Source organism: Symphalangus syndactylus, chromosome 8 (genome assembly GCF_028878055.3).
Source record: "Symphalangus syndactylus isolate Jambi chromosome 8, NHGRI_mSymSyn1-v2.1_pri, whole genome shotgun sequence".
Lineage (NCBI taxonomy): Eukaryota > Metazoa > Chordata > Mammalia > Primates > Hylobatidae > Symphalangus > Symphalangus syndactylus.
The window spans coordinates 12398547-12425932 of NC_072430.2; the positions used below are offsets into that span (position 1 = coordinate 12398547).

General features: G+C 64.0%; 1 protein-coding gene across 4 annotated transcripts; it reads left to right on the plus strand.

The window, feature by feature from the left end:
* Window positions 1-1608: 1608 nt before the first annotated feature.
* AKT1 (AKT serine/threonine kinase 1) lies at window positions 1609-27346 on the plus strand. 4 transcript variants are annotated; one of them, XM_055287980.2, is made up of 14 exons: window positions 1609-1726; window positions 4472-4596; window positions 16764-16892; window positions 20037-20148; window positions 20968-21115; window positions 21560-21691; window positions 21764-21829; window positions 22744-22812; window positions 23147-23272; window positions 23347-23475; window positions 23637-23851; window positions 24276-24363; window positions 25852-25954; window positions 26280-27346. In XM_055287980.2, exons 2-14 carry the CDS (start codon window positions 4551-4553, stop codon window positions 26357-26359), a joined length of 1443 nt encoding a protein of 480 aa, XP_055143955.1. In that variant the 5' UTR covers window positions 1609-1726; window positions 4472-4550; the 3' UTR covers window positions 26360-27346. The 4 variants fall into 4 exon arrangements, with proteins under 4 accessions (XP_055143955.1, XP_063501535.1, XP_063501533.1 ...); XM_063645465.1 differs by having other exon boundaries at window positions 27172-27346; XM_063645463.1 differs by having other exon boundaries at window positions 25852-27346.
* The last annotated feature ends 40 nt before the right edge of the window (window positions 27347-27386 follow it).

The window sequence follows — 27386 nt, forward strand, 5'->3', positions numbered from 1 at the left end:
TCTTCCTGGGGGAGCAATGGGCAGGTGGGACAGTCCCAGAGGGAACCCCAGGTGGCCCATGGTGCAGGTTTGCTGGGTGAGAGACAGACACCAGACGCCCAGGCTCTGGGGGCAACCCTTGGGTCAGGTATCCCACCCAAGCGGCGCAGACCACTGGGCCTCTGACTTGGCCCCCTGGAGGTAGGGCCCTTCCTGGGGTTACAAAGTCTGCGCTGGGAGGGAGCAGAGGTGCTCAGGGGAGAGGCGGGAATTGGGAGTCCCCTGTCTGAGGAGCGAGTGCCCCCATGCAGGGGGAGAGAGTCCTTCTCTTGGTCAGCCCCAAGAGGCAGGGATGAAGCCCCAGTTTTGGCTGCAGACTCTGTCCTGAGCACTGGGCCGAACCTGCTGCCTCTGTCTACATCTCCTCCCACCCCCTCCCCTGCTGCCAGCTGAACTCACTCTGGCTGAAAATAAAAATGCTCCCCCCACCCCAATAGTTAGCAGCCTCAGGAAGGTAACTCACAAGAGTGCCTCTTTCACAAAAGGGTTATTATCAACTGTGGGCCTCCGGAATGGGGGAGGGGCAGTTGTTGGAGGAACTTCTGGCTAGGAAGGGGTCGGGGTGGCAGTCACCTGCATTGTCCTGTGAGTGTGCAGGAGAAAGGGGTGTGTGTCCCACTTACTCACTCCATACCGGGGCCATCTGCCTCCCAGTGGACTTCGGACTGGGTGTCCGGGGCCGACCAAGTCCACCCAGCAGGGAGGGCCCTGGGCTCTCAGCTGTCACAGCCCACCCTAGACACCGCTCCTCCTCTGGTGTCTGCTCCCAGCTCAAGGTGGGACCCAGGCAAGGTGTGCCCCTCTTCTCCCACTCCCCAGCAAAGTCCCCCTTTTGTGAGTGTAGCTGCCAGTACCTAGGTGAATGGTTGAGTCCCCTCGGAGACTTCCTGCTCCTTGGAGGCCCACCTCCAACTGACCTCCTGTCCTGGCATCCTCCCGCACTTCCCCGAGAGGCACAAGGTCCTGGGATTGGACCTTTTAGGACACTCTTGGCCGCCCCCTCCACGCCCCCCAGAGTGGGGCAGCGCACGCGTGGGGCACAGCCTGAAAGTCAACCTAAGCCACCCCTGCTCCGCGCGCGGAGGCAAAAGTCCGGGATTCGTCCCTGACCGTCTCGGGCCCCTCCTACCAGGGTCACGGCAGAGCGAGCCCAGAAGCGCCGGGTCACTTTACAGACGGGGAAACTGAGGCCAGAGAGGGCGTGGCTCCGGGACGGGCTGGCTGGTGGCCGGGCTCCGTTAGCGGCCCAGCCCAGGCCCCAGGTCGCCGGGGGCTGCCCCTCAGCCCGGCCGCGCTCTCCCCGGGCGCGCTCCGCCCTCGCCGCCGGCCGCGCGGTGGGGACGCCCGGGGCGGCGGAGGCGGATGTGGGCGGGCGGCTCCGGGCGCGGGGCGGGCGCGGGGCGGGGAGAGGGCGGGCCGGCGGCGGCGGCAGGACCGAGCGCGGCAGGCGGCTGGCCCAGCGCAGCCAGCGCGGCCCGAAGGACGGGAGCAGGCGGCCAAGCACCGAGCGCTGGGCACCGGGCACCGAGCGGCGGCGGCACGCGAGGCCCGGCCCCGAGCAGCGCCCCCGCCCGCCGCGGCCTCCAACCCGGCCCCGCCCAGCGCCGGCCCGCGGGGATGCGGAGCGGCGGGCGCCGGAGGCCGCGGCCCGGCTAGGCCCGCGCTCGCGCCCGGACGCGGCGGCCCGGTGAGTCCCCGCCCGCCGTGGCCGCCCGGGCCTGGATTTCCTCCTCGCGGGCCGGGCCGCTTTGTTCGCGGCCGGTCGGGCCAGTGCGCGAGCCGCGGCGCCGCCAGAATGGAGGAGCGGGAGCAGGAAGTGGCCGAGCGGGCCTGGGCGGGGAGGGCGCGGGGCGCGCGGGCCCGGCCAAGGGAGGGCGGCCCCACGCCGGGCGCCGGGGGTGCAGGCTGCCGGCCCCAGCCTCGCTCATGACCTTGGGGAGGCCGCTCCGCCGGGCGAGGCCGGGCCCCGGAAGAAGGGACGCTGCCGGGCCTGGAGCTGGGGCTCGGGGTGCCCCTGCGGGCCGTGGGGCTCCCCGGGCGCTGGGCCAGCGAGGCAGCCGGCGGAGGTGCCCCGGGGTTGGAGAAAGACTCGCCGCGGCCGGCCTTCAAGTTTGTGGGAGGGCCCCGGAAGGAGACTTCATTTCCCACGGACAAAAAGTTGTACGTGGTGGCGGGGTACCCAGGCTAGCCACAAAGGACTGTGACCCTCCTGGGCCCCGGAACTGCTTCCTGTCTTGGGTGGGCCCTGGAGGTCCTGCCCGCCCGTCCCAGAGGCCAAGGCTTGGAGGGCAGCTGGGGCTGGCCCCTTAGATTGAGTATCCTGGGGCGCTAGCGAGCTTGGTCCTGTCGGGACGGCCTGTGAGTGCTGCTGTGGTGAGCGGGTGGGCTTGGGCCCCTGCTCTGTAGCCAGAGGCCGCCACACATTCACTCCTGGGTCTCTCGGCCTTGCTCCAGGTGGCCACTTCTTGACTGCTTTGCGTCCCTCATCCAAGCAAAGGGCGGCGTGCATTGGTGGGGTCCGGTTCCGTCTCCCCGGAGCTGTGTAGACTTCTCATACACCAGGGTTCTGGAGGCAGATGGAGGAGCCCTTTTGAAACACAGAGTATTCTTTTTTTTAAGTTGTGACTTAAGTAATAATAGTAGCAAGAATATGTGCTTATGGTAAAGGCAGGCGGCAGGTACAGAGGCTGTGGGAAGTTGAGGTCCCTCCGCCCCCACAGGCAGCCCTGTGCTGGCCTGGTGTATACGTTTCTGTGCAGACGTACACCACCCCGTGTGTGCACAGATGTATTTTTACACATGGCTCTAGACAGCTGTCTGACTCTGTCAGCAGCAGGCCTTGGAGGGGCTCAGGCCCGTGTGGGGGTGGGGGGACGTCCAGAGGTCTTTGAGTCCAGCCCTCTGCCTCCAGGCCACGCCCACTCAGTGTAGTCAGAGCCCCCTGTGCCTGAGGCGTGCGCGGCTCGGAGCCCTGCCCTGCGGTGCCTTCCTCGAGTCTGGCCTGCTTTCCATCCTGCTGAGTACTTGGGGCATTTCCCTCTTTGGGCAAGGTGTGGTATTCCCTGTCCTGGCATTAGACACAAGGCAATGGGCCTTCCTGCCATTCTAAACGTAGCTTAAGACAATCAGTGCAAAGCAACCCTCTGTGGGTGTCCAGCCCTTGCCTCAGGAGGCCAGAAAGGTGGCCTGGCGGGAGAGCATCTAGGCTGGCTGTGGAAAGACCCATGTTGGCATCCACTCCCCAGAGGTCGCCAGGGGTCTCTGCCTGGCCTGGAGGTCCCAGAGAGGACCCTCCTCCCCTCAGGAAGGCCCATCTGGAAGGGTAGCCGAGGACTGCTCACAGGAAGAGCATGCCAAGTGCTCTTTCTCGGGATGACTGGAGTTGGTGATGTGGGAACTGGATTTTGAGGGATGCCTAGGAGTTCATCCATTAGAGGGGAAATGAGGGAGCCATGCAGGATCAATGGATAAAGTGTGCTCAGGTGAGGGTTGGCTGGTGGGCCACTGCAGGGCGGGGGCCTGTCCAGTGCTCCCCCACTTACTTGCTGCCTCCCGACTGCTGTAATTACGGGTCTGTAACCACCCTGGACTGGGTGCTCCTCACTGACGGACTCGTCTGAACCTCTCTTTGTCTCCAGCGCCCAGCACTGGGCCTGGCAAAACCTGAGACGCCCGGTACATGTTGGCCAAATGAATGAACCAGATTCAGACCGGCAGGGGCGCTGTGGTTTAGGAGGGGCCTGGGGTTTCTCCCAGGAGGTTTTTGGGCTTGTCCTGGAGGGCTCTGGACTCCTGTTTGCGCCAGTGGCCTGCATCCTGGTCCTGTCTTCTTCATGTTTGAATTTCTTTGCTTTCCTAGTCTGGGGAGCAGGGAGGAGCCCTGTGCCCTGTCCCAGGATCCACGGGTAGGAACACCATGGACAGGGAGAGCAAATGGGGCCATCTGTCACCAGGGGCTTAGGGGAGACCGAGCCAGCCTGGGTCAAAGAAGTCAAAGGGGCTGCCTGGAGGAGGCAACCTGTCAGCTGGTGCATCAGGTTAGGGAGGCTGGGAAGGCCTTTTGGGGATGGGGGTGATTTGTCCAAAGGCTGGGGGAGGTGGGAATGGGGAGGTGAGCAAGGCAGCAGCTCTCAGGGCCTGGCTGTTGGGGGTGGTGGTGGCAGGGGCTGGGGGCTCTAAGCCTAGAATGGGGAGAGGCCCAAGTCCAGGGAACTGTGTTCAATTACATGGATTTTACACTTGGCAGCCGTGAGTGTTTTGGGGAGAGGCCGGCAGAGGGGGGTCAGAGAGCCTAGAGGGATGGCAGCCCACCTGGGAAGGCAGGTGCGGGTGGAGCCCCCGGGCACGTGCAGTGGGTCTCTGGCTCACCCGGGGCGTGGAGCTGCCGTTAGCCGGGCATGGCCTCACACTCAGCTTCCTTTGCTTCTCCCAGAGGCTGTGGCCAGGCCAGCTGGGCTCGGGGAGCGCCAGCCTGAGAGGAGCGCGTGAGGGTCGCCGGAGCCTCGGGCACCATGAGCGACGTGGCTATTGTGAAGGAGGGCTGGCTGCACAAACGAGGTTAGTGCCCGCTGCCGGGGCTGGGCCTGGGGAGGGAGGGACGGGGCTAGCCCCAGGGTCTGTGAGTGCCGGTGCCCAGGCACTCACTGCCAGTGCCCTGCTGGGTGGGAGAGGCTGCCCTCCCTGGGGCTCCTGGGCTAGCCGAGGGTGAGTGTCCGGGGCCCCATGTCTTCCCATGGCATGGAGGGCACGGCCTCAGGGAGGCCGGGAGGATGAGGCCCCGAGCAGGGCCGGCCATCTGAGTGGCTTCCTGGTGTGGGCCCTGGCAGGCGGGGGAGCTGCTGCCAGCCTCTCTCCTGGCTTTCCTGGAAGGCGGCGAGGACACTGGGCTGTTCCAGGGTCTGGCACGCTGGCAGCCCAGGGCACTGCCCAAGGGCTCCTGAGGGCAGGGCAGGGCTGCTTGGCTTGGCCTGGTGCCTGCTTCAGGCCTGAGCTTTGGGGGTGGGGGGAATCCATACCGCCCGGGCACAGGGCATGTTTGCCTTGGAGCTGCAGAGCTGGCTGAGCCGAGGTCCCCAGCCCCTGTGTCCCCCTCCTCACTCATTTGGCCCTGCAGCCTATGGAGGGGGTGCTGCACGAGGGGCCTGGCCAGCAGCTGGGTGGGATGGGAGCTGGGGACATAGCCCCACCCCTTCCAACCCTGCGCAGGCCCATCTGCCTCACCCACCCTCCATTGCTCAGGGGGGTGCGGTGGAAGCTGGGTGGCTGTTTTGCTCCTCTGTCCTGCTGGGGTGGGCTTCCTGTTCAGGTCCAGGTCCTCTGGCCCAGTCACTCTCTTCTGCCCCAGGTGGAATCGGTCCGCCCTCTCCTGACTTCTTTTTCCAGACTTGTTCCCTCCTAAGTTCTAGTGATCTCATGCCAGCAGCACCCCCGCTTTACGTACACCCTCTAGCAGATGGGTTTCACATCTGGTAGTGGGAAGACCCCCGAACACAGCTGGAGCAGACAGGGAGGTGTGGCAAAAGTGGGTGTCACAAGATGGGGCATTGTGGGATGTATAGGAGCTCACAGAAGAGCAGGCCTGAGGGACCACAGGAGCCTGGGGGTGGGGTGCAGGAGTGACCAAGATGAGATGCTGGCGGATCAGGGGTGTGGCTGGCTGTGTGTTTGGAGCGTTCGAGTGGGCAGCTACCAGTGATGGCACGCGGGGCCTCGAGATGAAGACAAGGAGGCTGCAGAGGCCTGTGGTCCTTGGGGAGCTTCTGGCCCAGCTTCCCCCGAAGGCCTCCTGCCCCATCCTGCCTTTTCCAGCCCCTCCCCGTGTGCTGTCCCCTGCTTGTTCCCCAGGAGTCCTGCCACCTGTGCCTGGAGGTGCTCTGCCACCTCACCTCGCAGCCTTCTTTGGTGTCAGGGACCCCCCGCCCTGACCCTGGCACTGTTCCTCTCTGTGTCACACACAGTCTGCTGCCTGGGGCTGCTGCTTCTTTATCCTTGGCAAATGTTTGTTTGTTGATAGACTGTTGGATTTAGGGCTGACCCAGGAGATGCCAGGTCCTTGATTGCCCAGGGGCCCAGGCCCCAGTTACTGGGGCACCCATCAGCCAGCTGGGCCCAGGCAGGAGTGCTCCCCCGAGGCCAGGGTGATTTTTCAGGTTGCTGCTGCTGTCGTGCCTTCAGGAGGGGCCTGGCAGGGACAGGACATCTGGCCCAGTGGGGCGTCCAGAGAGCTGAGTTTGAACCCTGGTTAGCCACTCCATCACCATGTCCCTTTCCAAGGGCAAGTTCATTGAGCTCGTTGGGCCTCAGTTTCCCCATCTACACCAGGGAGCGGTGGTGGGAGAGAGAGCTGGTGGAGTGGAGAATGGCTTGTGGGGGGCCCTGAGTTGGGGTCCAGCCAGTCTCAGCAGCCTCTGGGCTCTGTCGCCTGGCCCCTAGCCTCAGGCCAGGAGAGAGGGTCCTGTACCTCTACCCCCGGCTCTTCCTCCTCCATCCCCAGTGTAGTGGGCGCTGAGGATGGGAGGTGGCATGGATACGACATATGCCCTTGACAGACATAGTCCCTCTTGTTGCCGAGAGCAGCTGGGCGTCCACCCTCATGGCCGGCCCCTGCTTGCAGAGGAAAGCCTGTCCTCCAGGGCCTGCCGCATTTCCGCACTCCCGTCCCCGGGGTCCCCTGTGTGTTGCAGATGTGCTCTGCCACCCTGCTGGCAGGGCCAGCCCCACCTGCAACACTGGTTGGAAGTACCGGCTGCCTTCCTGTCCCTAGCAGGGCTGTGCTGGGCTGACCCCACCCCTGCTTCACAGTGCTCAGGCCTGGCTGGGAGTGGGGAGGGAGGGACGCAGTGACTGCAGCCCCTTGCAGACGCCCTATGCCACTCCCCGCCCTTCCTTCCTCCTGCAGGTGAGGGTGCTGTCCTGGAGGCTGGCCCACACCTGTCCCCCTTTGCCAGAACTCCCCACGGCCATGGCCTGGGGCACTTTGGTTCTCAGCTGAACCCCCAGGTGACAATCCCACCACGGCTACTTGGGCTGGCCACACATGGCATGATGGTGCCTTCTGGGGTGATGTGGTCATCGAGATGAGAGGGGATGGGTATGCCCTGTGTGTGAGGGGTGGGGTGGCAGTGTCTGCAGACCCAGGCCCAGGCTCCTGCTCCTTGGGAGGTGAGCGTCATCTCTGGGAAGTGGCCCAGGCTGCTTTCTGTTGTTCTGATGTGTGTGCTCTGAGTCAGAGGAGCTTCAGGGACAGAAGGGACTGGGCATGGGGACACAGGAGTTCCGGCTGCAGGCCTGTGTGGACCAGTGGCTGGACCCAGGCAAGGCCTCTGGGACTCCACATCTAACAGGGAGAGGGTTCCTGGAGGCTGAGCTTAGGCTGTTAAGGGTAGGAGCTAGTGAAGAGGCTGGTGGGTCCTATAGGGACAGGGGGCCAGATGTCCCCTACTGTTTTGGCTGTCTCACTGGATAAGCAGCCACAGCTCAGCTCTGGCCATCGGTGGCCTGGTGGGCTCAGTGTTGCTCAGACGTTTGCATTTTCAAAGATTTGTTCTGTTGTGTGAAGTCTCCTGATTTTTGAAGGTTGACAATTTTGAAAACAACCCTGGGCCAGGGCGCAGGTCTGGCTGAACTCGGCCTCCAGTCTGCAGTTTTCCTTCCTTTGAGAGCTCCGTGCCAGGCTTTGGCCAGAGGCCATGCGGCTCTTTTGAGGTACTTTCCCCCAATAGCTTGCTCACCTTGCCCGCTACCCCAGTGCTCCTGGGGCCGTGCACCAGCCTGGCTGCAGCCTAGCCCCGTGGAGAGCTGCCCTGGTGCAGCCCCGGCCTGGGGCCTGTCCTTGTCCACTCGCGGCTGTCTTCTTGAGTGTCCCCCCGTCCACTTGGCTGGACCAAGTGAGTCAGGAGAGGGCCGAGCCGGGTGACCGGGATGCTGGGACCCAGGAAGAGGCGCTCTGGGCTCTCGAGAAATGGCTGGGCCTAGGCCAGGAGTGGGTGCCGGCCGCAGGGGCACCACCTGGACTCCCTCAGGCTGGTCGCTGTCTGAGAGGGACCGGGGAAGAGCCGCAGGCCTGGCTGCCTTCGGCAGGCTGTGACCCAGCAGGCCAAGCCCGAGTGGGCGGGGATTGAGGGAAGCTGCCTGTGGCGCATGGGTCTACGCGGCAGATGCTCCTGAGTGTGCGTGGGCAGCGTGTTCAAGCCACGGATCTGGGTGCCTGGCCGGCCCTGGGTGACATGGGACATGTGTCCATGCAGCTCGTGGAGGGTCCAATCTCCGGACATCTGAGTCCTTGCCATGCCCCACCGCAGGCCCATGCCTGGCATAGACCCCCCAGTCCAGGCCTCAGGGCAGCCCCCTCACCACTCCTGCTGAGTTAGCCCCAGGCGTCCCGGTGGGGAGTATGGAGGCTGGTCTCTGACCCCAAGCAGGTGCCCCAGGCTGGGCCTCCTTCCCACCCCCTCTCCCCGCCTTGAGGTCCTGGCACTGGCTGTCCCTGCGGGGGCACCGAGGCAGGGAGAGAGTGGTTCTACCCCAGTGTGTTACTTCGCGTGGGTGAGTGACACAGACCCTCACTGCATCCCCAGCTGCTGCTCAGCCATCCAGCTGGTCCTGGGGTCCCTGCGTGAGGTGGGGGACCTCAGAGGGTACAGCCCACTCCCCTTCATCCTGGAGGAGGCCTTGGCTTTGCTGAGTAAACACCCTTGAGAAGGTCTGTGGGGGCTCCAAGCCCACTCCAGAGAGCAGCTGCTGCGGAGCGCCCTGCAGGGCCCATTGTTTTGTGCAAATGGAGGCTGCTTATTACCCGCCAGGATGAGGGGCCCAGCAGGACCCTGAGGGAGGGAGCCGGCAGACTCTCCCCTCAGCCTGTGGGAACCTTTGGGCTCCAGGCCAGGGCTGCCTGTGCCTCCTGGGCCTCAGTTTCCCAGGCTGTCAGGTGAGGGTCAACCCCAGACTGCGTCTGGGTGGCTTCAGTGTGAGTCCCACGGGCCCTGGGCTGGTTAGTGCCAAGCCCCGCCTCCCCTGGGGGAGCACTGAGGGTCTGGAACGGCCCCCGTGGGCAGGCCAGGGACAGAGATTGGGAGGCAAGTGTGCTGGCTCCTGGTAGGAGGGCTGGGCAGAGAGTGGGGGTCCCAACAGCCCTGGACCTACCCGGGAGAAGGGCAGGAGGCACAGTCTGGTGGAGGTCATGGCACGGCTGTGGTGGAGGCCGCCAGCATTGGGGAGGTTCCTGTTTTGGGAGCTTGTTGAATTCTCACTTCAAAAACAACAAAAGAGGAAGCCTAGGTGGCCTTGAGTGGGGGTGAGGGGTCGCTGCTGGCCCCAGCCCTGGACCTCAGCCCCACGCCTGGTGGCTCCTGAGTGGACAGCTCTTCTTCCTGTCTGTTTCTTGGTCACGGGCCCTCTCTGGGCAGGGATGTCCTGTGGGGGGCTGGACCCCAGGAAGGGAAACTGAGGCCCAGGAGAGTGGACAGAATGTGGGTGGAATAGTTCCCGCGCTGGGGCTGAGACCCCTGCACACCTTCCACTCTCGGAGCAGCCTGGCTGGGTTGCATCGGGCCGGATTCCTAGAAGTCCTGCAGGAGGCTGAGCGGAGGGAACTGGCGGGGCCCCTGTTGGCATCCCCTCTGCCTGGGCACACCCGGCCCAGCTTGGGGCCAGCACCCCGCCCTCGGGCCCTGCCATAGCTAAGACTGGCAGCTGTGGCTCTGGGCCTGCTCCCCAGGCCACCCTGGGTGGGTAGATGCCTGCTGCTTCTGTCTGCTTGGACCACTGTGCCCAGTCCCATGGCCTCAAGAGCCTCAGGAGAATGTTCCCCCAGGGGCCCCGGGCAGGTTGGCAGAGGGCCCTGGGGCTCCAGGCCAGGATGGGGCTGTTGGGCGAACCCCAGGCCCCTCGCTTCCTCATCCCCGCGGGAGTTCCCTTCCCTGCCATGCCGCCCTTTAGGTGCGTTTTCCTTGAACCTTAAGGAATGACAGGTTTGGATTTCAGAAACACTGGAATTGAGGGGGTTGGGAGTTCATTGGTGACTCTACTGCCAATGTTGGGGGCTTTGGGGTGGGATCCTTGGGGTGCTGTGTTTGGGCTCACACCCCCACCAGGCGGGCCCGGTGACCGCAGACCCCACCCATATCCTGTAACCTGGCGGGCCCACCTGCCCAGGCCTTCAGCTGGTTGTCCAGCTCAGGGGTGGAGACACCCCCTGGGCAGGCCTGGCGGGGAGGTGGCTGCTCCCTGGGCCTGGAGAATGCAGAGAGGCCCTTCGGCTGGCCAGGGACTGGCTGGCTTCCCCACAGACTGGGGCCAGGGGCACAGCAGCCAGGTGTAGGGCGCAGGGATGCTGAGCTGCACAAGCTTGGTGGGGTGTGGGGTGAGGCTATGGGGGGTCAGGGCCACAGTATCCCCGCAGGCCAGGGGATCAGGAGGAGCACGTAGCTCCAAGTTGGGGCAGAAACAAGAGCAGACCGATGGTGGGGAGGTGGAAGGCCCCTCTCTGGCGGGTGCTTCCCATGGTCGGTGTGGAGGACGAGGTCCCTACTGCCTGGTTCCAGTTCCCCCCAGCCATGCAGGGCACTTTTCCTGGGGTGTCAGGGATTGAGAGGCCAGCACTGGAGCCCTTCAATCACCAGGGGCCCTGCCCAAGAGAGACGGGAGGAGGGAGGGGCCGTGGGCATGGCTGCGTGCCCCCGGCCGAGCCCCGGAAGGAGCCTGTGCCCGTGCCCACTTCCTTTCCCGAGGGCAGTGTCTACACGTGGGACACTGTGGCCAGCCCTCCCTCGCAGCAGGCACTGTGTGCCGTCCCCATGCCCAGCCTCCTCCCATGCAGGGATCGAGGGTGAGGGCCCTGGGAACCCACTGGGTGGAGGGCACCTGGCAAAGCCTGCTGCAAGTTACGGGGAGAGTGGGCGGGGGCAGAGTAGGAGGTGCCAGGGAGGGGCTGCAGCCTCATCTGCAGGGGTCCTGAGTAGGCAGGGCGGGCCGTGACATGGGTGGGGCTTGCTTGGGGCAGACCAAAAATGAGGTGGGGGACAGGGACAGGGACAGGGCCAGATCCACAGGGTCTTGGGATGTGCTCCTGCTGGGCTCTGTGATGGATGCGTGTGTGGCAGGTGGGGTGCCTTTGCCGGCCCGAGGGGTGGGTGACGGGCAGTGCCTGTTGGGGAGGACATCTAGGCTCAGGTGGTCTGTCAGGGGCAGCACCAGGGAGGCCCAGTACCCCACCCAGCAGAGCCACAGGAGAATGGAAAGCTGAGACCCAGGTGCTGCCCTGGAGTGGCAGGAAGAGGGGCCCCAGTGCCTCCAGCTGTGCCTCAGCGAGGTGGACGGGGTCATGGTGGTGCCCCCTGCCCGCACCCATATTCCTCCCGGTGTGTGTGTGTCGGGCTGAGGCCTGCTCAATGGTGGAGCAGAAGGAGGTGAAGAATTTGCAATTTGTGTCAAGTTACAACCCCTGCCTTGGCGGCAGGACCTGAGGTCTCTGGTCATGATCTGCCTCTGAGGGTCACCTCCCCTAAGTCTCAGTTTCCCCAGGGAGCTGATGGGCATGATGAGCCCTGCCCGCCCTGCCTGCCAAGTGGGCTTTCTGGGAGAGCAGAATGGGTCCTGGGCTGGGAGAGGCCCAGGCAGGTGGAGCGCCAGCCCTCTGCTTGGCGGGAACAGACACCTCTCCTTGTGCAGACTGGCCGCTTGTGCCCCTCAGAAGGGCTTGTGCTGGGAGGAGCAGTGGATGCATTTCACCCACAGACTTGGGGGCTCTAGCTGAGCAGGGTCAGCTGGTCTCCGTTGTGTGGCCCCTCCCCTGCCCCCACCCCAGCCTCGTTGTTTACAGGGTTCGAGGGCTGCTGGTAAAGGGGTGTGTGCTCCCAGGCCCGGGCAGAGGCCTGGCAGGCGGGGAGGGTGGGTTGCGGGCCCCTCATGGGCTGCCGTCAGCGGAGCCGTCTGCTCAATGTGCTGGAGAAGGTAAATGGGCCCCCGGCAGCTGTCGGGGCGATGGATGTGTCGGCAGTGGGGACCACGGTGGCCGCTGTCAGCTGGCGCCTGCTCCCAGGGCCTGCTGGGCTCACTTCGCTGTGGAGAAGCAGCTCGGTGCCGCCTGGCACCCTGCCAGCCGCTGCCACCACCGTCTCTGCGAAGTGTTTATCCAGCAGTTTCCTGAGAACTGGGGACTTTGAGAGAATGTTCACGGAGCTGACGACGTGGTGGCCTAGAGGGGCTGACACACCTGGTGGCTCAGGAGGTGGTCAGTCCTGGGACGTGGAGAGCCCACCAGCTGGCCCTCAAGGGCCCACCCAGTCCTGCCCATGGCACGTGGGTCCTGGCCCCCATGTCTAAGTGGGTGCTGCTTTGGGGGGCCTGACCCACAGTGTGGCCTGGGACACGTGTGCGAGGCGTGGAGAGGGTGGGCTGCCTGTGACTGTCCATATGGTCCCCGTGGTGGTGGTGTGGGTTGGGGGAGGCCAGGCAGGAGCAGCTTCCTCTCAGAACCCCGGCATTTGGCCCAGGAGGACTTCTGGGACGGAATCCTCTTTCCTTGGGGGTGCTCCAGCCCCTTCCTGGGGATGAGCAGGGTTGGGGATGGAAGGTCACTCCTGCCGGAGGGCCACCCAGGACGTCGGGATGCCAAAGGGACCAGGGCTGGGGGTGTGTGGGGTCCAGGAGGTGTAGGAGGAGTCGAGGGAGCCTGGTTTCCACTGTCCCCTGGGCAGGGCACAGGAGTCTGGCCAACTGCCTACCCCCCACCGAGGACAGCCACCTCCCATGAGTGGAGCCCTGGGCCATGGATGTGCTGGCTGGTGGGGAGGGTTATGGGTTTCCTCAGGCACAGGAGCCCCTTCCCTTGTGGCTCCACAGGACCTGGTCTTGGATAGGTGCAGTGCCACAGGGTTAAGGGTCAGGGTGGCTCCCACCAGGCCCAGGGCTGGCCTTGAGAGAACCCTGAAGGATGGGACCGGAGCTGCTGCCTCCCACTGCTCAGGGGACCAGCAGGAGGGTGGGACTGGAGCTGCTGCCTCCCCGCTGCCGAGGGAACCCACCATGGGGCGGGGGGGGGGACCAGTCCCCAGTGCCGTCCTCCACTCGGTCCCCCACTCAGGTCGTCTGGCAGTGGTGTGGGGGTCCCCCATCCGGACTTGCTGACCTTTCTGAAGGGGCACTGAGCCCTCTTTGCTGCCAGACCCTGAGGCCCAGGCCGGGGTTGCAACCGGACCCTGCCTGCTCCAGGTCCCAGGTCTGAAGCATGTGCAGTGGTTGAGGACTTGGGGGTTCTGGAGCCAAGCACGGGGGTGTGATAGTTACGGACTGAATGCCAGGCGGTCTCCACTGTCCTTGGGAGTGGCTGCTGGCAGGAGATGACTCTGGCTGTGTGTGGGGTGGGGCGTGTCCTGGGCTCCCCATTTGTTGCCTGCCTGTACCCGTCTGGAGTGAGGGCCTGGCATGGCAACCTGGGGGTCTGTGCCCACTCTGTGTTTGGTGCCCTCAGCTGTGCAGGCAGGTGGGTGGGGTGGAGTAGGGTGGGGTGGGGGGGACGCCAGCTGGCCGATGGTGGGAGGTGGAAGGCCCCTCTCTGGCGGGTGCTTCCCATGGTTGGTGTGGAGGACGAGATCCCTACTGCCAGTTCCTCCCAGCAGTGCAGGGCACTTTTCCTGGGGTGTCAGGGACTGAGAGGCCACTCTCCAAGTGGACTCTACTCCTGCCTTGAGTGGGGGGCATCTGAGGACCACAGCAGGGTGGGGAACTCAAGAAAGTCCTGGATGACAGGTTCCCATTCCCCTGGGGACCCTCAGGATAGCGAAGGAGAAGACTCCATGTGGGTTGGTCTCTTTGTGTGAGGGGTCTGCGGGGGCAGCCCTGGCTGATGTGTCTGTGCTCCCACCCTCCTGAGGGACCCGGAGTAGGCAGGTGCCGGCCTGCGGGTGTCCCGTGGCCATGAGGACAGTGATGCTGGGCCCCGGGTGGCTGTCTCCTCCACCTGCCCCGTCCTGTGTCACCCCAGTCCTGGATCAGGGAATAGTGGGGCATCTGCTGTAGGGGCGGCCGCCACCCAACATCCTGTCTGGGCTGAACTCGCTAAGATGCAAGCCACGGCCCTGGCTGCAGCTGGCACCCCCCAAGTGATCCTCTAGCTGACCCTCTAGCGAGAGATGGAGAGAGAACGGTGTGTCTCTGGACCCCCTACCCCGGGTCCCTGGGGATCCTGCTCCTCCCCTGGAGGGGTCTGTGTGCTGGGCTAGGCTGCCGAAGACAAAGGCCAAGTGAGGCCCCTTCACTCACACCTGTCTCCTGGGCCAGGCCCTGATCCCCATCTGTTCCCTGGGTCTGGGGCCAGGCGAGGGGAAGGCACTGAAAGCCCAGGACCCATTTGGGCGTCTGCCCACCCCAGGACTCCCCAGGAGTGCTCGGGGCTGGGCACCTGTCCTCTCTCACCCCCCCACGCCTGGTAAGCGCCGCCCCCGGGCCTGCCCCTCCTGCACCCCCAGATCCAGCTCCCAGAACCCCCCAGATGCAGCTCCCAGAACCTAGGGCTGGGCAGGAGTAGAGTGGCAGCAGGGTCAGGGGCAAGGCTGGGGCTGGGCACGGGAGCTGCGTGCTCGGGGGCAGCACAGGGCCATGCTGGGCACGGTGGGGGCTGGCAGCAGTTGGTGGATCAGGATGGGTTTCAGGGGTGCCGGGCCTGGGCGCTCATCAGTCTTCCCGCTCAGTTAGCGTCCTGGGGAGTGGCAGCTGGCAGGATGGGAGGCACACTCCATCAGGGGCCGACAGCTCCAGACTGGCACGCAGGCGGGTGGGCGCGAGCGGCGGGGTGGCCCAGGATGGGGGACGGGTGGGGTGGGCTGCATGCAGCCCCTTGAGCCTGCTCTACTCTCACTGAGAGCCCCTGCCTGCCCCCTGCACCTGCAGGGGCCCTGTGGCTGGGGGAAGGGAACTAGGAGGTGGGGTGGAGCTGCGTGGCACGTATGTGTGTGTGCGTGCACACTCGGGGGTGTGCGTGTGAGATCCCAGGTCAGGGACAGGAACCGGCGCCCAAGGGTGGCAGGACCACGCCTGCCCGGCAGCCCACTGGCAGGGGCATGGAGGGCTTGCGGAGTGGGTGGGGTCCCCTGATGAGTGCTCTTGGGCACAGGGGCAGATTCTGGGCCCTGGATCGTCCTCCCTGCAGCTGGGTGTTGGCCATCCTCCAGAGGTGTCAGGCAGCTATGAGTGGGCTGTGGCTGTCCCCTTCCTGGTCCACCCCAGACCTGACAACAGCCTCTCCCCACACTCAGGCCCTGCTGGCTGGGGCGTCCTCACCCTCCACTGGCAGCCCTGGCTTGGGCAGAGAGAGGGCTGGTCTTGTGGAGACCATGCCCCGTGGTGCTGGTGGGAAGGGCATCGGGCAGCTGGGGCTGGGGTAGGAGGGAGAGGTCACCTGGCCGGGGGTGGCCATTTGTCGAGCCTTGGTGGCTCACCTGTTAAAGAACTTGCCCATGGCTCCTTGGGAAGTAGAATGCCTGCTGGGATGCCCATGACCCGTGTCCGCTGAGTTCCCCTGGGGCTGCTGCTCTGCTGGGACTTCCCTGTGCACCAGGGAGGGCTGGACGCATCTAGGCTCACCACGAAGGCCCAGCAGGACTGGGTGGCGGGTGGTCTGGTGATGGGACAGTTGTTTGTCCCCCACATCCCTCCAGGTGTCCCTGTCTGGGGCTCAGTGTGGCAGGAAAACCCAGGCCCCAGAGCTCAGGGACCCCAACCCCTGCCCAGTGGCCCCTCAGATGAAGCAGTTGCCTAATTAGTAAGTTCCCTGTTGTTCAAACTCCTTGCTTGGCAAAATGTAAGTGGAACATTTTTTTCCGAGTGTCAGTATGAAAAATGGTACTTGCTGGGCTATCACCGAGGACAGCTGCTCTGATTCTGAAGTGTGAACGCCTGCGTACGGCTGACGCTGCGAAACTTGAGGGAAAACGTTCCCGTGTACCTGAATGACCCCTGGCTGGGACGCAGCAGGGCCTGAGTGTGGGTCTCAGCCTGGGGACTTGACACCCTCTGTGCCCTGGGGCCCCTGCCCAGCTGGCTGGGCCACCTCCGTGTCTGGCTTCACTGGCAGTCCCCAGGACGGTGCCCCAGGCCCCTAGATGGAGTGCGGCCCCACGGCAGTGGGCAGTCCTGTCCCGAGAGCCTGGCCCTGAGTCTGAGTGGTGCTGACCTCTAACTGCGGACGCCATGCTCCATCCTCTTGGCGGGTGGCGGCGGGGGGGGGGGCCGGCCATGCTGGGCAGCCCACACATGCCACTGTCACCTGCTGTCGCCACCTGGCCAACCCTGGTTGATTGGGGAACACGCTCAGCCCTGCAGCCCCTGTGGCCATAGCTGGAGCCCAAGCTGCTGCTGGTGCCTGCTGGGGACTGGCTGGTTTGGTGCTGCCTCTGCTCCAGGAAGGCCGTGCAGACTGGCCCAGACTTCTTCCCAGCCTCCTGTTGATGGTACTCCGTCCCCTGCGTCCAGCTGGCCCAGCCCGTTTTCAGACACAGCTCGGGGTGGCTCTTCTGAGAGGGCGCTGTGGTGGGGCAAGTCGGCCTTCCCCCTTGACCCAGGGCCGTTTCTGTCGCCGGCCCTGAGAAACAGCTCCCACACCGCACCTGCCCCCCGGGACTTGGGCGTCCCAGGCACATCTGTCCTGGCACACCCAGTTGCTGCCTGGCTGCCTGGCGAGGGTCTGACGGGTAGAGTGTGCGTGGCTCTCACCACCCGCTCGTCCGTAGGGGAGTACATCAAGACCTGGCGGCCACGCTACTTCCTCCTCAAGAATGATGGCACCTTCATTGGCTACAAGGAGCGGCCGCAGGACGTGGACCAACGTGAGGCCCCCCTCAACAACTTCTCTGTAGCACGTAAGTGTCCCCTTGGCCTCTCGGGAGGCAGATTTGGGGTTTGGCTGGAGCCCTCTTTGCCCACCAGGCCCCACGATGGGGGTCCCGTGGAGCCTCTGTGTCCTGGGCTGGCAAGCAACGAGCACTGGCTGGGCGGGGGTCTCTGGGCCGAGTCCCGAGGCTGGCTGGGCAGGGGTCTCCGGGCTGAGTCCCAAAGCTGAGGCTGGCTGGGTGGGAGTCTCCAGGCTGAGTCCTAAGGCTGAGGCTGGCTAGGCGAGGGTCTCTGGGCCAAGTCCCGAGGCTGGCTGGGCAGGGGTTTCTGGGCAGAGTCCTGAGGCCGAGGCTGGCTGGGCAGGGGTCTCCGAGCCGAGTCCTGAGGCTGGCTAGGTGGGGGTCTCTGGGCCGAGTCCCAAGGCTGGCTGACCCTGGAGCAGTTCCCTGGTGCCCATGCTCTGGAAGCTGGAGGGTCCAGACAAGTGGCAGCAGAGCCCAGTCTCAGGGTGGACAGCTGACCCGGGGCCCCTCCTCCAAGGGGGGTAGATAGAACCCATCAGGGCCCTCTCCCTGGGAAGCCCCTTGGGTGAGGGGGCAAGAGTCCATGGGGGTCTCTAGCTCCGAAGCCTCCATCACTCGAGGAAGAGCTGGTGCTGCTCCCCGTGGCAGAGCCTTTGCTTCCCCTCTGCGAGGCTGCCTCCTTGCCCATGGAGGAGCAGGTGCAGAAAGGCCAGCGGGGGACCTTGGCCGGAGCATCCCACAGAGATGAGAGACATGTGACACTCCCTGCTCCGCCCTGCTGTGGCTTTATTCCCTACCTGTAGCAGGGGCAGGTGCGACCCTACCCATGTCAGAATGGAACCCTGGCACGGAGACCCAGGCGCCCTGCTAGGTGGGAGGCTGGGGACACGGCCTCCCAGCATGGTCCCCATTTTCTGTGTCCCTGTCCTGGAGCCCAGCTCTGCATGTGGCAGCCAGAGACACGGGTTGGGCATGCAGGTGTGACTGAGTGGCTAATTAGGGCCCAGTTGTGGGCCATCTGTATGTGGCAGGGCTGGGTAACTGCAGGCCTCCGGGATCTGTCTCAGGCAGGTCTGTGGTGCAGAGTGAGGTGCCCACCAAGGGCTGGCCCTAGGTTCCATCCCCACGTGCTGCATCGGCCCCTCCCCTCCAAGTAGCTCTGCCCTCCTTTCTTTGAGGCCTGGGGTCCTCCGACTCCCTTGACCTCGATGGACCCCCAGGTTCTTGTCCAGAGTCTGGGAAGAGGTTAAATGCAGGGAATCCATCCCCAGGCTGGACAGGGAAGGACTCCCAGCCTTGGTGCCTGCAGGTTTAAGGGGAGGTGGGGTCAGTCTGGCACCCTGGCTGCTAGGTGGCCTGTGGCCAGCAAACCCTGCCCTGAAGCTTCTAGTTGGGAGGGGCAGAGGCCTTGCCCTACAAAGCCCTAGGCTGAGGGGCTGGGGTCGGGGTGGGGTTTACCAGGACCTGGCTCCTGTAAGCCGAGGTCTCCTTCCCTGGCTCTTCCAGCCTCAGGCCAGCAGCAGCACGGCAGCCTGATAGAGTGGGGCACCCCAGGGGTGAGGGGAGAGCAAGAAGGCAGACAGCGCTGTTCCCTGACAGCCTCGTAACCACACAGGAGACTCAATGTGAATTGTCCCACGCCCTCCCCAGTGTCTCCTCGGTTGGGGCTGGGGGCTTCAGGGATCCTGGAGAGGCTGGGTACCCACCTGGGACAGGGCCTTGCTGGGGGCGGGTGCTGTGGGTGTGCTCGCCAGGCCGAGGCATCGGGAAGGAAGGAGGTGGGGAGCTCTGGAGAGGCACACGGGTGGTACCAGCTGGAGGTGTTGCCTGAGCAGCCGGCAAGGCTGGGGCCTTCAGATTAGGCCATAGGTGGGTGGCCTGGAGCGCCTGGCCGAGGAGCAGAGCTGGGCAGGGGCCAGGGGCTATGCTGGGCCTCTGTCCAGGAGCTTTTCTCCGGGGAAGGGTTCCAGGGCAGTGGGCTCGAGACCCTGGCCCTGGGGATTGCATATTGGGGCAGATCGGACCATCCAGGAGCGAGTGGGAGGTGGGTGTGCCGGGGTTTCACACCGGTTTCCACTTCTCTGGCCTGTGTTGACACAGGCCACCCTCCCCACCAGGCTGGTCCCGAGCCCCCTCCTGGCCCCCAGGCCTGGAAGACAGCTCCCTTGCTGCCTGGCCAGGCCCCCTTGTGGTTGCCAGGGCCTCCATGCTGGAATGTCAGAGGCCCCCCACTGGCCCCTCAGCCTCCTGCTTTGCACAGGCTGGGCCAGAGCCTGCCAATGAGCCCCAGCAGCTACACACTCCACTCACACCTCTCAGGGCCCCGCACGTTCCCACAGCCCTCAGGGTACGTGCTGTAGGTGTGGCTGTGCCCCAGGTATGTGTTCCCCAGGTGTGCGTGTGCCAAGGTATGGCTGTGCCCCAGGTGTTTGTGTGCCCCAGATGTGGCGGTGTTCTAGGTGTCTGTGTATTCCAGTGTGGCTGTGCCCCACGTGTGCGTGTGCTCCAGGTGTGGCTGTGTTCTAGGTGCCTGTGTACTCCAGGTGTGGCTGTGCACCAGGTGTGGCTGTGTCCCAGGTGTGGGTGTGCCCCAGGTGTGTGTGCGCCCCAGGTGTGGCTGTGCCCCAGGTGTGGGTGTGCCCCAGGTATGGCTGTGCCCCAGGTGTGGGTGTGCCCCAGGTGTGGGTGTGCCCCAGGTGGCTGTATTTCCCAGGTACTCAGGGTGAGGTTGGGAAAATAGCAGGACATTTCTACACTAGGTGGGACAAGCTGCTTTCTGGGGTGCCCTCCTCATGCCAGCCCCTCTGTGGGATCTCCATACCCCTCACTCTCTGAGGCCTGGCACACGGTGGGGCTCAGAGACTGAAGGAAGGACTATAGGAGTAGACGATGGTGGGGGTTTGACCTGACCCCGGGCCAGATGCCCTGTGGGGCTGCCTCAACCTAGAGTAGTGTGTCTGAGCTGGAACAGGGGTCCTAGCCCCACTCTGTGAGGCAAGAAACTGAGGCTTGGAGAGAGGAAGAGAAGGGGCTTCCCAGGACCTGGTGGGTGGTATGCAAGGGGAGCTGGCTGGTGTGGGGGGCGGCTGTGGCGAGGGCCCTGGGAGGGGCAGGGGGATGCACGCAGACAGAGGCTCTGCCTGCCCGCAGAGTGCCAGCTGATGAAGACGGAGCGGCCCCGGCCCAACACCTTCATCATCCGCTGCCTGCAGTGGACCACTGTCATCGAGCGCACCTTCCACGTGGAGACTCCCGAGGAGCGGTACGTGGGCTGTGGTGGCCAGGCCAGGCGCTTGGGCAGCCCCAGCGCTTAGGAGGGACACGGGGATGGCGGAGTGCTGGCACCTCTGCCTGTAGCCATCGTCACTCCCCAGTGCTCCCAGGCCCTCCTCAGAGCCCGGTTTGGAAACTGGCTCAGTCCTGCCTGTGGGGTTTGGGTGGGGAAACTGAGGCTGGAGATAAAAACTGGCTAGAGACCAGGTGCAGTGGCTCACGTCTATAATCTCGGCACTTTGGGAGGCCGAGGTGCGCGGATCACTTGAGACCAGGAGTTTGAGACTAGCCTGGCCAACATGGTGAAACCCCCGTCTCTACTAAAAATATAAAACTTAGCTGGGTGTGGTGGTGCACGCCTGTAATCCCAGCTACTTGGGAGGCTGAGGCACAAGAATCGCTTGAACCCGTGAGGCGGAGGCTGCAGGAGCCGAGATTTTACCACTGCACTCCAGCCTGGGCGATAGAGCAAGACGCCTTCTCAAAAAAAGAAAAACCCGGTGGAGAGGGCCAGTCCTGCTGGGGGGCGGGGTCCTGCTGTGGGCCTGAGTCCTGCTGGGGATTGGAGTCTGGTTGTGGGGACAGAGCCCTGCTGAGGGGCTAAGCGTGGGTGTCCCCCACGTCCAGGAGGGCTTCCTGACCCTGAGTGTGTGTGGCCAGCCCAGGTCAAGTAGTGGCCTCCTCAGGGCTGTCTCTGGGGACCCCGACAGCTGTGGGGCCATGCTTGTGAGGCTGGCGGGTGGGTGACAGCCGTGGGGTGGAGCTCCTGATCTGGTGCAGGGCTGCAGCCTCACCTGACCTCCTGCAGGGAGGAGTGGACAACTGCCATCCAGACGGTGGCCGACGGCCTCAAGAAGCAGGAGGAGGAGGAGATGGACTTCCGGTCGGGCTCACCCAGCGACAACTCAGGGGCTGAAGAGATGGAGGTGTCCCTGGCCAAGCCCAAGCACCGTGTGGTGAGGCCTGTCCCCACTTCTGCCTGTGCCTGGGGCTGCCTGGGGCTGTGGAGGGCTGGGTGGGTCATGGGATCCCAGCTTGGCCCAGGAGACACTCGGCACTCCACGGCATCTCCACCTAGGCCGGTTTTCCGTGTGGGGCACAGCTGCCTCCCAGGTGGCTCCTCTTCCCCATGTCAGAGGAAAACTGGGGGTGCTGAGCCCTGCCAGGCTTGGGCAGTGTTACCCCACCCTTCCCCGAACCCCATGCTCTGAGCTGGGGCTGCAGCCGTGTGTTCCCTGTAAGCCCGGACTCCCCACTGAGCCCAGTAGGCCACCAGGTGTGAAGCGGGCGCCTCTCCTGGCTCTGCCTCCAAGACTCTGGGGCCCCCATGTCACCCCACCCATGCCGACCAGCTGGGCACTGTGGCAGCGCCGCATGCTGACCCTGGTGCCTGCCCTCAGACCATGAACGAGTTTGAGTACCTGAAACTGCTGGGCAAGGGCACTTTCGGGAAGGTGATCCTGGTGAAGGAGAAGGCCACAGGCCGCTACTACGCCATGAAGATCCTCAAGAAGGAAGTCATCGTGGCCAAGGTGGGGCTGGGGCGGTGGGGCAGGGTGGAGGCGAGGGTGTGGCACGGCAGCTCACCCAGCCCTGCCTTACAGGACGAAGTGGCCCACACACTCACCGAGAACCGCGTCCTGCAGAACTCCAGGCACCCCTTCCTCACGGTGAGTGGGAGCCCAGATGGGGCTGAAGGGCTGGGGCCAGGTAGCGACTCCTGGGGCTGTCTCCAGGGGATGATGTCCTGTCTTCTTGGGCACGTGAGGGCTTTACACACCACGCACTCCGCCGCTGGTGAGACAGGCCTGCCTTGGAGGGTCAGGCTGTGGAGGTGCCCAATGTGGGCTGGGGGCTGTGCTGGCTGCTCCTGTATGTGGGCAGGTGGGTGGGGCAGGTGGCCCTGGTCTTCCTTGCACTCTGCCAAGGCTCCAGGAGGCCCCAGCTCCCCATGCCCTGCAGCCCTGCCTGCCAAGCTTCCGTTGAGGCCTGGGCTCTGTCCTGTGGAGCCTGTTCTGGGGACTCGGCCCAGGAGGCATTTACTGTAAAGGGGGCCAGGCTCCAGCCACTTGGATAGTTCCAGGTCACTGTGTTTGGGGACGATTCTCCTGCAGATGGGGCCTTTGCTTTAAGAGCAGTCGCCTGTGGTGGAAGGCGGGAAGGTGGGTCTCACTTGGGAGGGTGTGTCCTCCCCTTGCCAGGGCCCTGGTGCTGGGAGCACTGTCCCCTGCTGAGGTCCCAACTCGCCCTGGAGGACCTGAGCCCAGGCCGCCTTGCTCACCTTTCAAACACTCCTTGGCGCCTCAGGGGCTGCCGGGGCCCAGCCTGATGGTGGCGCGGCATGAGGCAGCGTGGCGTGGGGCAGCGTGGCGTGGGGCAGCGTGGCGTGGGGCAGCGTGGCATGGGGGCAGTGTGGCGTGGGGGCAGTGTGGTGTGGGGCGGCGTGGTGTCGGGCAGCGTGGTGTGGGGCTACGGGCAGTGTGGTATCAGGTGATGTGGTATCGGGCAGCGTGGTGTTGAGCAGCGTGGTGTGGGGCTGCCGTCCTGCCTGTGGGGCTGCAGTTCCAGCTCCGCTTCCTTGCAGGCCCTGAAGTACTCTTTCCAGACCCACGACCGCCTGTGCTTCGTCATGGAGTACGCCAACGGGGGCGAGGTAGGGGCTGGGGCTGCGGGGGATGGACTTCACGGCCTGTGGGCCGTCCACGGTGGGGCTGGTCCTTCCCGAAGCCTCGGCTACTCTCCATGGCACCAGACGGTGCTCCCTGCTGGGTGGGTGGTGTGATGCCTGCCCAGGCAGCTGCCTGCTGTGGGGTGACTTGTTCTTGCTGAGTTAGGGCTTCTGAGACTTTCCAGGCCCCCGTGCCCTCTGGGGCTGGTCCCTTCCCTGTGCCCAATGCCCTGAGACCCTGTCTGAGAAACCCCAGCCCTGCAGGCCGTGGGGGCGGAGGCCCCAGCCACGGCTGTGCCTCAGGTCGCGCCTCCCGCAGCTGTTCTTCCACCTGTCCCGGGAGCGTGTGTTCTCCGAGGACCGGGCCCGCTTCTATGGCGCTGAGATCGTGTCGGCCCTGGACTACCTGCACTCGGAGAAGAACGTGGTGTACCGGGACCTCAAGGTGCGCTGGCGGGCAGGCTGGGGGCAGGGCCCTGGGAGCCTGGCGGCACTGACCTGAGGCCACCTTTCCCCTAGCTGGAGAACCTCATGCTGGACAAGGATGGGCACATTAAGATCACAGACTTCGGGCTGTGCAAGGAGGGGATCAAGGACGGGGCCACCATGAAGACCTTTTGCGGCACACCCGAGTACCTGGCCCCCGAGGTGTGCGCCCCACCTGCGTGCATACGCGTTGCTGCGTCCCCGCGTCCCGAGCACACGCAATGCTGTGTCCTCTCTGTGCCCCAAGCACGTCACGACACCTCCCCCGGCAGTGTCCCGGACACCCCTTGATGCCGAGTCCTGCCCATCTGCCACCCGTGCAGGTGCTGGAGGACAATGACTACGGCCGTGCAGTGGACTGGTGGGGGCTGGGCGTGGTCATGTACGAGATGATGTGCGGCCGCCTGCCCTTCTACAACCAGGACCATGAGAAGCTTTTCGAGCTCATCCTCATGGAGGAGATCCGCTTCCCGCGCACGCTTGGTCCTGAGGCCAAGTCCTTGCTCTCGGGGCTGCTCAAGAAGGACCCCAAGCAGAGGTGAGGGCCGCCCATCCTGGCTACAGGCTCCACCTCCATCCCCTCATCCCCAGGCTGCACCTGCCCCTGTGTCAGGTGGTCCTGGCACCTCCCAGACTACACTGATAGCCAGAGCTTGATGTACTTGGCCGGGGCTGATCCCCAAAGCTTCAGGCCCAGGCAGAGTGGTGGGCAGGCCGGGGTCAGTTGGGCCTCTGTCCCCAACCCTGCAGCCCCCACACACCCACTCAGGAAGCCCCTGCCCTGCCATAAGCTCTGGGGTGCTTTGCTACCCACAGCTGCTCAGGGATGCTGCACCACCGGCTCCCCTCCCTGGCCCCAGAACTTCCTGTCTGGCAGGCCCACATCACAGGAGGAAGGGGCCTGAGCCCAGGGCCTGGGCAGGTGGCGGTACCGACACTGCGGCCTTGTTTCCTGCCTGCAGGCTTGGCGGGGGCTCCGAGGACGCCAAGGAGATCATGCAGCATCGCTTCTTTGCCGGCATCGTGTGGCAGCACGTGTACGAGAAGAAGGTGCGGCTGCTCCCCGCATATCCACGTGCACGCATGCTCCCCACATATCCACACTCACGCATGCACGTGGCACGCTCGCCGGATTTCCCACACACTTGCCCTCACCTTGGGAGCCTGCTGCAGTCCTGGTACAAGGAGGGCCTTGCTGCACCAACCTCAGCGCCTAGTGCTCAGAGGCTCTGGCGCTGCTGGGTTCCACCAGGAAACTGGCCTGGTCCTCCTTATTTCCTCCTCCCCTCGGAGGTGTGTCACACTCTGAGTGCCAGCCTTGGGGGTCCCTTCCCTGATGCTGTGCAGTGAAGGCTGGCGGGTGGTGGACCAGGGGTGCCGCCCCTTGGTCTCTACAAGTTCCTCCTGTTTGACCTCAGTCCTTTCTGCCACAAGGAGAGCCCAGCCCTACTTTCTGGCTGTGCAGGGACAGGGGATAGCACCTACTTTTCTGTCACATGGGGGAGTCTGCCCTGGAGGGAGGCAGCTCTTTCTGCATGAGTCGCCATCCTGGGTGCGCATCTTTCAGGGACCCTAGGAGCCCTGGCCATCACCCCGGCTGATGGGGTCTGCCAGCTGGGTTCGGAAGCCTGCACTCTGAGGTGCTGGGTGCCCTGTCACCAGGTGTGCTTCTGCCCCATTCCCAGCCTGCCCCTCCCCTGAATGCCTGTCCTAGGCCATGTGCAGCTGGTCGGGCTGGGCAGCCCTGGGACACAGCTGGGCACCTGTCCTCCCATTAACACAGGGTGCCCTGGCCCTGGTCCCAGTTCCTGCCTTGAGGCCTGCCACCCTCCAGCCCTGCCCTGCCCTCCAAGGGTATGGGGGGCCTGGGCAGCACTCGACCTCTGCCCAGCCTTGACCAGAGACCTTGCTAATTGACAATGGACAGTGCTGGTGCCCAGGCTAGACTCTGGGGTGGGGCAGTGCTTGAGGGGGTCCTTGACTGTGGGACCTGAGGGGCTCTCTGGCAGCTCCTCACGTGTGCACATCACCTTACAGTCACCCTTGATCCTGGGTCATTGAGAGTCCTGTCTGCAGCCAGATGCCAGCAGGCTGTGGTCCTGTAGTCCCTGAGCCATGGAGGCAGGGTGGGTTCATCCCATGCACCTTGTTCCACAGTCTCCCTCTTTCCCAATTTACAAGAAGACCAATAAGAAAAATAAGAAAACAAGAAAAAAAAGGAAAAATAAAGTCATCACCTCCTGGTAGCAGGGAGGATCTCTCAGAGCTGGGCTGCACTACCTCCTGTCGCCTGCTGGGGCTGCTGTGAGGGCAGCTTTGCGTCTCAGCTGATGAGGGTTGTCTCCATGCTCCTGCACCCCTCATGTCCCTCCCTCTCAGAGCTGCCTCTGTGGGGGGCTGGTGGCTTGTTGCTCTGACATCAGTCCTGCCTGGAGACCCCTTGGAGATCCAGGTGCTTTGAGGGTCTTGAGCACACTTGAGGGTGTGCTGGGAGTGGGGAGGGAAGCTCATGACTGTCCCATCTGCCCACCTCTGCAGCTCAGCCCACCCTTCAAGCCCCAGGTCACATCGGAGACCGACACCAGGTATTTTGATGAGGAGTTCACGGCCCAGATGATCACCATCACACCACCTGACCAAGGTGAGGGGCCACTGTGCCTGCCCCCGCCCACTCCCTTTTCTCTCCATACTCAGAGAGGCCTGCAGTGTTCAGCTTTTTTGGCTTCAGATGTTTTAAAATCTAAATATTTAAAAAGGTTCCTTTTGGAGAGTGCCAATGATCAGGGTGGGAGGCAGTGCTCTGAGGGCCCAGGTCCCTGTGTCAATCTGTGGGGCCCTGCCTCAGTTTCCTGGCAGTATGGCAGCGTGCTGGCCGCGCTTTAAGAGGCTGGCTCCCTACTGGAGCTGTGGGTGGGTGGAGGTGGCAGGGAGGGGGGTGCCCGGGTCTGAGCTGTCTACACCCACAGACGACAGCATGGAGTGTGTGGACAGCGAGCGCAGGCCCCACTTCCCCCAGTTCTCCTACTCAGCCAGCGGCACGGCCTGAGGCGGCGGTGGACTGCGCTGGGCGACAGCTTGGAGGGATGGAGAGGCGGCCTCGTGCCATGATCTGTATTTAATGGTTTTTATTTCTCGGGTGCATTTGAGAGAAGCCACGCCGTCATCCCGAGCCCAGATGGAAAGACGTTTTTGTGCTGTGGGCAGCACCCTCCCCCGCAGCGGGGTAGGGAAGAAAATTGTCCTGCGGGTTTTAATTTATTTCATCCAGTTTGTTCTCCGGACGTGGCCTCAGCCCTCAGAACAATCCGATTCACGTAGGGAAATGTTAAGGACTTCTGCAGCTATGCGCAATGTGGCGTTGGGGGGCCGGGCAGGTCCTGCCCATGTGTCCCCTCTCTCTGTCAGCCGGCCGCCCTGGGCTGTCTGTCACCAGCTATCTGTCATCTCTCTGGGGCCCTGGGCCTCAGTTCAGCCTGGTGGCACCAGATGCAACCTCACTATGGCATGCTGGCCGGCACCCTCTCCTGGGGGTGGCAGGCACACGGCAGCCCCCCAGCACTAAAGCCGTGTCTCTGAGGATGTCATCGGAGGCTGGGCCCCTGGGATGGGACCAGGGATGGGGGATGGGCCAGGGTTTACCCAGTGGGACAGAGGAGCAAGGTTTAAATTTGTTACTGTGTATTATGTTGTTCAAATGCATTTTGGGGGTTTTTAATCTTTGTGACAGGAAAGCCCTCCCCCTTCCCCTTCTGTGTCACAGTTCTTGGTGACTGTCCCACCGGGAGCCTCCCCCTCAGATGATCTCTCCACGGTAGCACTTGACCTTTTTGACGCTTAACCTTTCCACTGTCGCCCTAGGCCCTCCCTGACTCCCTGTGGGGGTGGCCATCCCTGGGCCCCTCCACGCCCTCCTGGCCAGACGCTGCCGCTGCTGCTGCACCACGGCGTTTTTTTACAACATTCAACTTTAGTATTTTTACTATTATAATATGAAACTTTCCCTCCAAATTCTTCAATAAAAGTTGCTTTTCAAGTTTTTGGCTCACTTTGCTGGGTGGAGGAGTGGGTGGCCA

Coding starts and splice junctions, on each gene's coding strand:
- AKT1 (XM_063645463.1), top strand. CDS start 4,551: ATGAGCGACGTGGCTATTGTGAAGGAGGGCTGGCTGCACAAACGAG. Junction 22,813..23,146: donor AGTACGCCAACGGGGGCGAG/GTAGGGGCTGGG, acceptor CGCCTCCCGCAG/CTGTTCTTCCACCTGTCCCG. Junction 23,273..23,346: donor TGGTGTACCGGGACCTCAAG/GTGCGCTGGCGG, acceptor CCTTTCCCCTAG/CTGGAGAACCTCATGCTGGA.